Source organism: Salminus brasiliensis, chromosome 4, assembly GCF_030463535.1.
Source record: "Salminus brasiliensis chromosome 4, fSalBra1.hap2, whole genome shotgun sequence".
In the NCBI taxonomy this organism is placed as follows: Eukaryota; Metazoa; Chordata; class Actinopteri; order Characiformes; family Bryconidae; genus Salminus; species Salminus brasiliensis.
In genome coordinates, this window is record NC_132881.1 from 4,201,617 (window position 1) to 4,215,136 (window position 13,520).

The window sequence follows — 13,520 nt, forward strand, 5'->3', positions numbered from 1 at the left end:
TAGACTGAGGCTAGCTTGCTAGCTAGCATGCTAACATCTTTGCTCTTAGCGCATCTTTACCACAATAGCTCACTGTTAGTGTGTTAGTTTGCAGTTAGCATGCTAGCTTCTCATTCAGTGCTGTGGCTGGTTGTTTGAGATTATTGTGCCCTGGCACTGAATTTGATTTGGCATTTTTTTGTTAATTTTTTAGGCTATAAATCACAGTTTTTGTTTCTACGTTGCTAAGAAACTAGTCTGAATGAATCAGGGATGACCATCACTATGTTATCATTACAGTATTTGGACTATAATGGAGTATCAATACAGCGCTCTTAATTAAGACCATGGGAAAAGGTGCACTTTGGAAGCCATAGCCATGGACACCTCCCACTGTAAACCTCAAAACATACCACTGAACTGTACCAAACCGGACTGAACAGCTATTTTGCACTCTGCCTATTTGCACTATGTCTATTTGCACACTGTACAGATGTTCTTTTCTGTAAATATCAGTTCTTTACTTTGTGTAAATATCAGCTCATTACCTTTAGTACTTTTTACTTTTTTAATTTATCCCCTACCCTATTTATTGTTTAGTGTCATTTTTCCTTTAGTTTAAGACTGTTTTCTGTGTGTTTTTGTTACTTGTCATACGTGTTGCTCTCACCAAGACAAATTCCTTGTATGTGTAACATACTTGGTAAAATAAAGAGATTCTGATTCTGATTCTGATAGCAGTGCATCCTTATCCAGCCTAAGATTAGCCTGGGTTTAGCCAGGTCACACATCATTTTCACCCAGAGAACTTTTCACATATGAACGTTCAACTGTGTAAAAGTGTCTCTCTCGCCCTTTTCCATCCTGTAAAATCAGTAATGGCTCAAATATCAACTCAAAGCCTAATTAAATTAAAACAAAACACTCAAATCAGACCAAACACTGGATCATTCCAGCATTGTAAGACTAGCACACAGTCAGAGCAGAGTCTAACAAGTCCCCCTCAATCTAAAAGGTCAAACACCACCGCAGCCGGCTGTGGAGATCCACTGACTACTGAAGCAGGAACATCCTGAATCATTAGTGCTCGGTACAACTCCTGTGAGCCAGAACTCCGCTCCGATCGGAGCTCATATGAGATTCAGGACAATGCGGCGGATGTGGGGTTTACGAGCATCTCATCCCGTCGCCTCCTGGTTCAATGATCTGCAGAACATTTCTGACAATTGAAATGTTGGTCAGTGTCAGTGACAAGTCTGGAACACAGCAATGCACAGCAATGGAGCTCAATTTCAGTGCTTTACAGTGTTATGGTGTTTCAGAGAAGTCAAAGCAAAGAGGCGTGCCCCTCAGCACTCGACCAAAGGGGCATCGTCCTAAACAACCTAAGAGTGGAGGCAATTACTCAAAAGACCAAAAACCTCCTGTATGCCATGCCAGCAACAAGAACAGACCATCTGTGAAGTCCATGAGGTCCTGAAAATGAGCTTCTAGAGCTTCTGGAGCTTCTGGAGTATGCCCAGTCTGCATTTTTTACTTATGTACAGGACAAGGGGTGTTTCAGAACCAGGCTGGAAAGTTTCCTCACATTTTTGGTAAATCCATGACCGATGGAAGAAGATCAACCTGCATGACCAGCTTAAGCAGAGGAGGTTTGATGTAGAGGGTATGATAAAGAGTCCACACACTGATTCTGACTGGGGGGGAAATCATGCACTCTGGGGACGCGGGCCGAGAGTAAGATGGAACCTCTATCTGTGAGAGTTGGCTGTGAAGGTGTGTGTGTGTGTGTGTGTGTGTGTGTTTATACAGCTGAAATTGCTGTGAGTGAAGCTGGCTGGTCAGAAGGACAGGCCGGGGCCAAGGCTGTGATTACCCAGCACAGACAGCAGGTGCTTGGGACACAGCACTTCAAACCACTGCTGTCATCCCCCCCTTATCTCTCAATAGTCACTCAGCTTTTTAATGCAAAGGCCGGATGTGCCCGGTTCAGCCCGAGCGCGGAACAGAGAGGGGAGCTTATATCTGAAAAGCCAGAGTTCACCGCTGCAGCCCTACACTCTTAAAAGGGGAACCTTCAAGGGTTCTTTAGCAAGGGCAAGGGTTAAATAAAGTTCACATTTATGTCTACCTTTCTGAAACTAATAAGCCATTAAGATAAAACAATCAGTAGCAGTAGAATATTATTAGCATTAATATCATTATTATTATTATTAGCACTAGTAGCAGTGGTAGTTGTAGCAGTACTTTTAGTATCAGTAGTAGTTGTAGCAGCATCAGTAGTAACAGTAATAGTAACAGTAGTAGTACTAACAGTAGTAGCAGTTGTAGTATTACCAGTAATAGCAGCAGTAGTAGTACTAACAGTAGTAGCAGTTGTAGTATTACCAGTAATAGTAGTAGTAGTAGAGTAGTAGTTACAGAAGTAGTAGTAGTTAGTGATAGTAGTAGTTACAGGGATAGTAGTAGTTAAAGTAGCAGTAGTAGTAGTAGTAGTAGTAGTTACAGTAGCAGCAGTAGTAGTAGTTACAGTAGCAGTAGTAGTAACAGTTGCAGTAGTAGTTACAGTAGCAGCAGCAGTAGTAGTTACAGTAGCAGTAGTAGTAGTAGCAGTAGTAACATTAGTAGTAGTAGTAGTAGTAGTAGTAACATTAGTAATAGTAGTAGTAGTAGTAACATTAGTAATAGTAGTAGTAGTAACATTAGTAGTAATAGTAGTATTAGTAACAGTAGTAATAGTAGTAACAGTAGTAGTAGTAGTAGTAGTAGTAAAATTTGTAATAGTAGTAGTAGTAACATTAGTAATAGTAGTAGTAGTAACAGTAACATTGGTAATAGTAGTAGTAGTAACAGTAGTAGTAGTAACATTAGTAATAGTAGTAGTAGTAACAGTAGTAATAGTAGTAGTAGTAACAGTAGTAATCGTAATAGCAACAGTAGTAATAGTAGTAATAAGAGTAGGAATAGAGTGTGTGAATTCGGTTATTTCAGAGTAAAATATACAAACCAGTGGCTAAAGCACCATTTCACTAAAACTACAGTAGTAGTCTCTATCTTTACCACCTTAAAGCCCAGACCACAGTGTCCTCAAGTGTTGGTCCTACTGACTCCTGGCTATTTAGGTCTCCCTGATCCAAAGCATGACTGCACTGGTGTAAAGGCCGTCACGTCTCCTCGACACATCTCCCTCAGTTATCATAAATATCCTTTATCTCCAGACTGTGCTGCACACATACACCCCCCCGAAAATAAATACAGCACATTAAACCATTAGACACAGAATTGATTAATCCCTCCCTCTAAATGGCATCAGGAACATGGCGGTCTGCGATCGATCACCCCTGCACAAGGTAAGGTGTGTACAGACGCTCAGGGTTGTGGCCTCATCCGCTTTACGGCGCTGTGTGGACATTATCCGAATGTTTGGAAGATGATTTATGCTGATGAGTCGCCTCGTGCTTTTTCACACTGCAGGGTGGTTCAGGCGTGTGTAATCAGAGGAGAGGAGGAACGTCTGCTGCTCTGTGGCTCACACACTTATAAAACACCTTCAGAAAAGAAGGAACTGCAGCTGACCTGAAGAACGCTGGTCATCTGGTAGCAGTGGCTCCAGGCAAGAGGTGGGATCTACATATTAGGCAGCAAGTGACCAGCAGGAGAAACGGTGAGGTGTGAGGTTCTGAGCACCTTTTACAGGAACCAAAGTGTGATGTTCTAGACCACATCATCCCCAAAACATCAGGTGCTCCCTGCCTGGTCTGATCCCACAGAGCAGCTACTGAAGACCCCCCTCTTGCTGGCAAAACGACCATGATGCATAGAGGCCTCTGAGGGCAGCAAGATCCTGTAAGTTGTGAGGTGGGGCCTTCATGAACATCAAAGAGCTCTACGTGACCCTGTCCCTGGTTCACCGGTTGTCCTTCCTTGGAGCACTTTTGGTAGGTACTGACCACTGCATACTGGAAACACCCCACAAGACCTGACCCAGTTGTCCAACCATCACAGTCTGGTCCTATTATTTTTATGATCTGGTCCTGATGTCCTATTCTTTTTTAGCAGTTGCAGTAGTCCTATTCCTAAAATCTGTGAAGCTGCAGTGCCCTTGGTACCCCCACTTAAAAAATCTGCTTATTTTAAGGTTAACGCAACAAACATGACACAAATGTGACGGTTGTCTCTCTGCAAAAGACACAAAACTACCTAACAACACAAAATCAAACCCCTGAGAACCGATCAGCATCACATTTCAGCGTCCTCGTTAGAGCTACTTCCAAGGCTCAAGTCCAAATCTGGCATCTGCTCCCCTGATCAGATCTTTGATCGCATCTAATATGCGGTGAAAAAGACAAACAGAGCCCATGACAAACAGAGAAGAACAGAGAGAGAGAGAGAGAGAGAGAGAGAGAGAGAGAGAGAGACAGAGAGAGAGTAATGGGGTGGGGAGTTATGACTGTTGACCACAAGGACAAGGGCAGATGAAATATGATATTTATCTGAGCCTTATCACTGCTGGGCACGCTGAGCCGCAGCCTGTGGGCAATCACTAATCTGTGAGGACCGGCTGACGTTGAATAAACACTGAAAGCTGGAGAGCAGCAAAGCTCCACGTTAGAGAACACCGCCGTTCAGATGATCTCCAAAAAGACTCGTCTCATAGTTTCCGAAACCGTTTATTGGAGCTTTATTTAAAATGACATTTATAAAAGTATGATATCTGGAAGTAGAAATGGTTCAATACAGTTATTAAAATCTATTAAAAACTATTGGCTGATACCAATCCATTTTTTTAAAGCTGCTGTGGAATCTTGAGTGCAGATGTTTGGTCAGGCTAAGGGTTCATTTGGGGGTTCCTCTGATTAGGCCTCCATGCACACCTATAAAAAATTACTGTGAAAAGTAACTGTTATCCTGCAAATCGGTGTAGCAACGGTTGTTATGGACTGAAAGAAGCCTAAAGTGTTGATGAGTCACACGCAAATCTGAAAAAGTAACATTTCTAATGTCGCTCAGACGGCATTTAGAAAAACATACAAGATTTAAATCCTAGTATCCTGACATGTGTTACTTATAGTCTTATCCTATAAACTCCTCCACATCAATCCAGTCCAGATGTAAGTGCTGAAATCAAAGTAAATAAAGTGACACTTTCTTTTATTACTTTCACAAAAGGTCAAAAATTACAGATGGTGCTTTGAAGATGTTCTGAAATATGAGTGTCTAGGGAAGTGCGGAGAGAAAGACGAAGAAAAAAAGAAGAAGAAGGAAGAGGAGGAGGAGGAGGAGGGATGGATAACAGCGGGAACACACATGAACATGTGCAGATGAGTAATGGGAGCTTCAAATCGAGTGAATCTCTACAAAACAGCATGAGCTACAGATCCCAGCGCACATCATCTCTTTAATGCTTTGTAATGTGACAAAGATGATGAGAAGATGCACACTGATTCCCTCCGAGCCTTCTCAGTCTTTCCCACCCAGGTCTAATGCAGTAAAAGAAATATCAGACTGCCCAATTAAGCGCGCTACATGGATGACATCAAGCTGAAAACTGAGCTTACAGCAGATCTGAGCTTAACCATCTGTTTGTGAAGAAGCGCGAGGCACATCACTTCACACCAGGTACATTTGTTGTTATGTGAAACTGTCACTTGAAAGGAACGCACCGGTGAGAATTTATGCAGCATCGAATCTTTAGGTTGAGGTTACAATTCCTGCCAAACAGACTCGGGATGAAAACCAGCTCAGCTGTAGTCAGCTCAGTTTGTCCGATCTCCAATGTTTAATATAAGATCCGGTTGGGTTTAAAACTTGGTTATTGCTACTTATATCGATATCGAGACCTTGAGAAAATTTACCCCCAGTTCACCTATGACCTAAAGCTTAGACAAGCAGGACTGGAAGGTCACTGGTTTAATCCCTAGAACTGGCTTCCACAGCTGAGGTGTCTCTGAACAAGGCATTTAACCTATTGCCATTTACTCCCTGGGTGCCAAGATGTCTGCCCACCACTACAGGTGTGGGTTCGCAATGCCTTATTCACTAGTGTGTGTGTGTGTGTGTGTGTGTGTGTGTGTTCATTTACTGCCAAGAATGAGTTAAATTCCACTCTACTGTTTAATAACTAGCTTAAGTGCGATTAACCTAATGAGACGGAAGCTGGAAACCCCCAGATTTCTCAGATTTCCTTAAAAATAACACAAGGTCAAAATGCTCATGTTGGGATCACATGGGTGGAACGTGGGCTAGGTGGGTTCCAGGTGGGCATGGGCTCTGAGTGGGTTTGTACATCTGCTGTTACTGGGCCCTATTGTTACAGCCCACCCTAATCTCACATGGGTCTCATTTAGGTCCAATGTGCAGGGTACAACCCAGAAGGGGCCAATGTTTAACCCTCCCTGGTCCCATCACTGACCCTGGTGGGCATCCATATGTGAGGCCAACATGAAACCCATGGGCAAAACCTTCTGGCTCCTAGTTGGGCTACCCATACAGGGCCGACATGGGCATGTTATAAGCAACACCAACAGTGTAGATACCAGCAAAGGCTACTCTCTACCTGGCTATTGTGCCCTTCCTTAGTAAAAGTTGACTGTTTAGCTCAAATGTGTTTACCTAGTGCTGTAAAAGGCAGGACTTTGGTTAACTAGCCTTAACACACCATGGTGCTGCCGGCTTAGTAAATGTGGTACATAGTCAGCAATCATCCATCCCAATAATAAAGGCACTACAAATAGTTTTTTAAGCTCCATAAAATTTCTGTCTGGTTATGAAAGCTGCAACGAAGTAGGTTAGTTGGTGGATGTCATCATCGCTAGAGCAATATCTCTAACATTAGGTTTCCTTGCTGGCCTCCCCAAGCTGTATCAAGGGTCCCCTTAAAATGAAGAACTAGCAATAGCAGTAGGCCACAGCAAAGGCCCGGCGCCAATCTTTATATAAAATTTCGTAATGGCCCAACTCTCTTGGACTTAAAGCACATTTTAAATTCTCCTTCTGAACTGCGGCTACAGTGCAAAACACAACATGGTGAACAAAGACAATCATATGGATCTGTTTTCAACCCCCTTAAGCCCTTTAAACTCTGTATGCAGGCCCACACGTCATTACTGTCATAATTTACATCAGCAACATAGGCCCCAAAATAGACCCCTGTGGGACTCACCAACATCTGGTAAACTAACAGAAGCTATACAACAGTTTTGCTTTGAATATTAATGACTGAATCATTAAGCTAGGGTTTAAGGTGTAAAAGCCTTTCTAGATGCATGGTTTACTATTGTCCCTTTTTTATATTGCCCTGTTGTGTATAGGCATTTGAACAGGCAACAGCTTTCTATACAGTTATGTCTTAGTCATATTGGCCAATTATATCCGTCACCCACTGTTTGTTTAGAAATCATGACCGGTACCCACCTCCACCTGGTCTTTAAGAAGCTCCTCCTCCTCCTTTCCCTCCTCAGTCACCTCCAGTGACACTGGAACTGAGGCAAAAGGCCGACTGGCCATCTGCCGTCGCTCCCGCGTGAGCTCCTGCACACACAAACACAGAGAGAGAGAGAGAGAGAGAGAGAGAGAGAGAGAGAGAGAGAGAGAGAAGAAAAACTTAATTAACGAGGAAATGAGAGGGGAATAGAGCTTTTGTGAGGCTCCTTATCTCTGCATGCTCCGAAAAACCCTGAAGAAAATAAATGTAAACAGACGAGAATACAACACAACAACGGCCTCACGACTGAATGAGCAGCACAACGAACACACACACGCAGAGCTCTGGCTGGACGTGCCATGAGACATCTCTCCAGCACTGGACACACAGGTTGAAGAGCTGATATAGGAGCTTGGGCTGACAACAGTTCCATTAAACAGAGGAGAGAGCCAGACCTCCTCCTCAGCCGGTCTTTATAGAAACCCGAGAGCACTTCCACACGCGAGACTCACTCGGCTGGGATGCTTCCCGGAGTGACTCTCAAGACTGTGTGTCACAAAAGAAGACTTTTGTGGACCTTTAGGAGCACCTCTGGGGTGCATGATCACATGCAGGTGGTCCAAGTTCCAGATGCTAGGTCACAGTCCTCCCACGACAGCCCGGGATCCAAAACCCACTTCGACAGAGGGTACCTTGATCCATTTTCATTGAATACATGTGCTGTTTTGCAGCATCAAAGGAAAGACATCAAACGTATGTGTCTGTGTGTGTGTGAGTGAGAGGGAAATACAACATTGCCAACATAGTCTGAGACCTATCAAAAAATCTGGAACCTGTCAACTAGCACTCACCATCCTTGTGCTGCCAAAACAGCTCTGGCGCGTCGTGGCATGGACTCCACAAGACCTCTGAGTCCTGGAGGTTGTGAGGTTGGGCCTCCATAATCACTGATAAGCCTTGGACGCCAATGACCCTGTTGCCTGTTCACTGGCTGTCCTTCCTTGGAGCACTTTTGGTGGATACTGACCACTGCATACCGGGAACACCCCATAAGACCTGATGTCTGATGTTTTGGAGATGTTCTGACACAGTTGGTTCTTGTCAAATTGGCTTAGGTTTTTAGACTTACCCATTTTTCCTGCTTCCCCGTCAAGAAGTGACTGTCCACTTGCTGCCTAATACACAGATCCACCCCTTGATGGGTGCCACTGGAACCTGATAGCCAGGGTTATTAACCTCACCTGTCAGTGGTTTTAATGTTATGGCTGAAGAACGCTCTGAGGAAAGGCTTAGTTAACAATTCTTAGTAAACCACAATACAGAGGCTTTGGGGAATGTGTGTGTGGCTCACAGTGGGCTTCATTGGGCTCAGAGCTGGTCAAGGTGAGGTAGACCACTGATGTCTAATTCATATGTCTGGACAGTAGCAACAACGGTCATAAAACCAGGCCGGGTGCCGCCGTGTGTGTAACATTTAGCAGAAATTCAGGCCCGTGTTTGGAGCAAGAGTGGTTTATGTCCCCTGACAAGTCCTTCGGGAGGGCAGAAGGACACAGTGGCATCTCTCGCCTGAGCCTGTAAATGCCCCATAAAATGCATAATTAACCTCCACAAGCTGTAAACAATGGCTGTCTCAGGATGGAGAATGAGTGTGTGTTTATGTGTGTGTAATATTTGCAAGTGCATGTTCCTGAGAGCGGGAGAGGAGACACAAGGCGCCTGTTGTTTATCACAGTGAGAAAGTTCAAAAGACCACTGTTCTATTTTGTGCACTGAATTCCATTAAAAACGCAGAAGCTCTGTGCCCATCAGGTGTTTTGCTTTCCGGAGACTATCAAATGTTTCAGTAATGATGTAAACAGCTGAGCATCACGGCAAAAACGGCACTGTGTTTAAACGCTGCAAGTGAAAACAACTTAAACCTAGTCTGTATATCTAATATTTCTAATGAGAAGACCTGAATAAGTCATTTCTTTCACTACTGGGAGATTGCTTTTTAAAAAACACTGCCTGTGAAATGATGCCAAGCAATACTTGGATAGTTCAGAACTTGTGGTAAAACTTCCTGTGAATCCTGTGTTCAAACTAATACAGAGGATGGGAGTTTGAGCGGTCCCGGCGGTCTGAATCCGAATGCCTGCCATCAGCAGCCGAAGTCTGATGGAGCACAATTAACCTTGCTCTCTTTCTGACTGGGTAGACAGCTCGCTCTCTCTCCCCACATCACCTCAGCTCAGCTTTTCAGATTTTCTGCCCAGCCTCCATACTCGGGCTCAAGAAAATGCTCTGTCACGTAGGCCTGCGTTTTTTTAATGCTATTTTTTATTTTATATAAAGCTACGGCGTGATGATCACAAAATAGCAAAGTAACAAATCACCCAGTTTTAATTAAACTGTGCAGTAGCGTTATTTGCTTGCAGCAATTTGCATAGCCTCATTTTTTCCCCCCGTGTTCGCACTTAGGCTATACACTTTTTATAAAAAAAACTTTTTTCGTTTGTTCAGAAAGTATTTTTTTACATTCTTAAACCTTAGTAGTAGAGGAAAGTCATTCAGACATCATTCTTGTAGCCTATTTGGCTGATCATTGGTTCAGGCCTGTGGATCACTGTCCGCATTGTTGGTGTTCTAATCATTTGGAGCTTCATTATTAATAAACAGTTTTAATAACAGGTCTCTGCTTCTTCCGTGTTGCTCTGTTCATTAACATCATTCTGAACAGATTTCGGTCATTTAAATAAGTGACTAAAGAAGTGTAGTTAAAAGGTCAGTTTCAAGGCTCTACTTACTACGGGTCAGCCTGGAGTTTTTGGGCCTGATCTAAGCTCTACTCTTGAGAGGTGGTCCACTGACCTACTGTGCAGCGATTCCTTTTCTGCATCCTGACCACAAAAGTGAGCACCAGATGTTTTCAAAGGAACGTCTGAACAAGTCTGCTGCCTTTTGGGAAGAAGTCCTGTGGATTGATGAAAATAAATTAAAGCAGCAAAGGAAGTTTTGATGCCTCGGGCCCTTTTTTAATGTTTTTGTTATTTTGGAAATAAAGTAATATTAAGTTAATATTATAAGTAATATTGCTTAAAGCATTAAAGAAATGTGTCTGCCATCAATCAGGCCTTCTTTTACTCTCTTGGCTCTTCACAGTAGCAGATTATATGACATATGGTAACATACTGTGATGTAATTTACCATAATAACTGAGTTAAGAAACAAAACTCAAAAAAGACCAAGACCAAAAAAGGCTAAACACTGACAGGACTGTAAAGAACCTGTCTGTCTGTTGGCTTCAGTTAAACTGCAAACGAGATCCAAGTTAAGCCTTTTCTGCTCTTTTTGAAGCACAGGAAAATAATTGTGCGTGGTAATCGACCGTATGCTGCAGATGCTACAGATATAGATGAGGTGGAAAGACACTGGCGTGCTCCTTTGAGGGTCCCGAGAGGATAATGTGAAGCAGCTGATCATGTCACTGCTGTGCGGTTATGGGCAGGATCACAGGAGCACAGCTAGCCGGGCGTCATGGATTTTAGTTTCGCAGCTGTAAGTGTTCCTATGTGAACCTCGCACAGCAGGGAGCTCAGCTGCTAATGACTCTGCCTGCCTGACAGGACGAGTGGTCACGTGATCTCCCAGCTCAGCATTGGTGGTTCAGTGGTAGATTTCTCGGTTCGGTTCCCGGCCAGTGCAGTCCAAACTTTCCCCCCCTTTTTTCATTGTTTTCTAGTGTCACAAATGCATGGGACTGTAGGTGAACAGCCTAGTATCTCCAATAAAGCACATATAGAACAACAAGTGCAGAAAGGCTAAAAGTGCGAGTCAAGCAGAAGTATGGAGCCACATACATACTAATATGTACAACCATATTAGGTTATTATTATTATTATTATTATTATGTATATTATAGTTCTAACACAAAATTGGCAAAGTTGTGGACAGTTTAGAGAACTTTAGATTCGAACGCAACAAAGCTCGGACACAGAAAAGGCAACCTTTTAAGGTTTAAGGTTTTCAACAACCTTTTAAGAGAGAAATGGAGCTTAGAGAGGAGCAGTAGTGAGAGAGAAAGAGAGAGAGAGAGAGAGATAAGGGAGGGGTAAGCGAATGAGAGTTAGTTAGGAGATTTTAGTTATTAATCCATATTTCAGTATAAATAAAGTGTAATCTCCCCTCTGAGCTCAACAGCAGCGACGCTGTGTTTACAGTGCTTTATAAAATTGCTACTAGGCTTCTTTTATTATTATTATTATTATTATTATTATTATTAATAATAATATTTTATTACCCCCTTCCTTTTCTGGTAATGTAATTGAGTACAAATACCCAGTATTCAATTTACAAATTACCTAAATAACAAGCAAAGTACAACTCAAGCATTTAATTAATACTTTTAATTAATATTATATTATTTGATTTGTTGTATTTTTCATGGTATCATTTATATTTTTATAAATTATTAATGCATTATGTAAATTGTATTTATAAATGTTATTATAATATAAATAATTTAGAATGTATTACCTATAGTGAATTACTTTCTAGTGTCAATTATGTCTCCGAAGAAAACGTTCCATGTTGTAGCTCAAAGTTTAAATCTGCTAACCTTTGCCCAGCACTGACACCACTAATAGAAAAAACACAGACCTCACCATGACATTTTATGGGCTAAGAAAACAATGAATTTTAGATTTAATGCACATTAAAAACAAGGAAAACTAAATAAAGCCGTCAAATATCTTCACAAATCCACAGTCCTGAGCTCTGCTGGATTCAGGCTGCTCCAACTCGATTCTCATCTTTTCTTCAGTGAACGGACGAGCTTTGAAATAACACACACTTCCCAGCTCCAAATTATCCGAGGCCTTCAACATGCTGCTTAACTGCATTTTCACCACAGTGGGAATAAGTCATTTCTTCTCCAGCTATTACCTTTACTCCTCAGCAACCTTCATTTCCTTCCTTTCTGTTTCTTCATGCTTCTGTGGACTACGAAATGAAGTCTCTCAGCGGCATTAACGCTGTCGGACACACTTGGCGTAAATCTGATCTGACAGAAGGCAAATTCAGCTCAAATTCATGAACAGTAAACTTAAATCAGCTTGAAGGAAGCATGACACGCTCGCTGAAAGGAGCTGTACTGGAGAGAAAGGCGGTATAGCAGATACAGAACATGTAGTACTTCAGCATGCTGTTATTATGGAATTCTATGTTGTCATTAAGAAATAACTATAAACATTTCAATATAAGAAAACGATATTATAAGAGAACAGAACACTTGCAATAATAATTATGACTTAGAACATCTCGATATCATGAGAAATTTGTCAGTGTCATAACTGTAGGCAACCCAACAGGCTAGATAGATAGGTTGAACTGCGAGGTTGATTGAATTCATCAAATGATTGACTTACGTGACAGCAGCATAGATGGTATTGATGGTATGGCAGTATCTGAACAATGTAAAGGACTGGACCTCTTAGACACTGTTGTTTTCGTAACCGAGCATCTTGAGCTTTCTGTTCTTTAGTGTCTTCAGGCTGAAGCTTTAGGATTAGGACACAGTGGTTACGCTACACTTGTTAGCTATAACAGTCTTAATGGATAGTTCATAGTGCTCAATAAAACCTACATGACATTAGACCAGCTACATTTTTAAGTTTGTTTATTTATTTATTTCAACACTCAAGTCTATAAGATTATTTTCTTAATTTATGCCTATTTTAAAGGCCTTTAAAAGCACTTGCATATAAAATAATACCCACATGTTTCATATCAAAATGTTCTGACCAGTCTCAGCTCTCTGTATAATTAGACCCCTTGTGTCAGAATTGAGAAATTCTTCATTTCTCCTGTGATAACATGCCTTTACTCATGCGGACAAACTTTTCTACAGATTCAGGAAATGTTTGAACCATATTTCTGTGCTGTAGAATCACAAAGATATTACTAGAAACATTAAATCATTAATATGCAGACTTATACAAATTCTATGGTCAGTGATTACGTCTGAAAGTAGTTGGACTTACCCTCAGAGGTCCTTAGGTGCACTACTGTTTACATGCTAGGCTGAGGAGGATCAACTGTTATTTCACCATACAGAGAAATGCTTATTTAACTGTAT

The 13,520-nt window shown here is 41.9% G+C and overlaps 1 protein-coding gene across 3 annotated transcripts in view; it reads right to left on the reverse strand.

Annotated features, from left to right (window-relative positions):
• atrnl1a (attractin-like 1a) overlaps positions 1-13,520 on the reverse strand; it is a 286,426-nt gene that overhangs the window by 51,857 nt on the left and 221,049 nt on the right. For all 3 annotated transcript variants that reach the window (XM_072677372.1, XM_072677371.1, XM_072677373.1), the window contains exon 27: positions 7,393-7,509. In XM_072677372.1, coding sequence (XP_072533473.1) covers positions 7,393-7,509 — 117 coding nt within the window. The remainder of the gene's footprint in view (positions 1-7,392; positions 7,510-13,520) is intronic.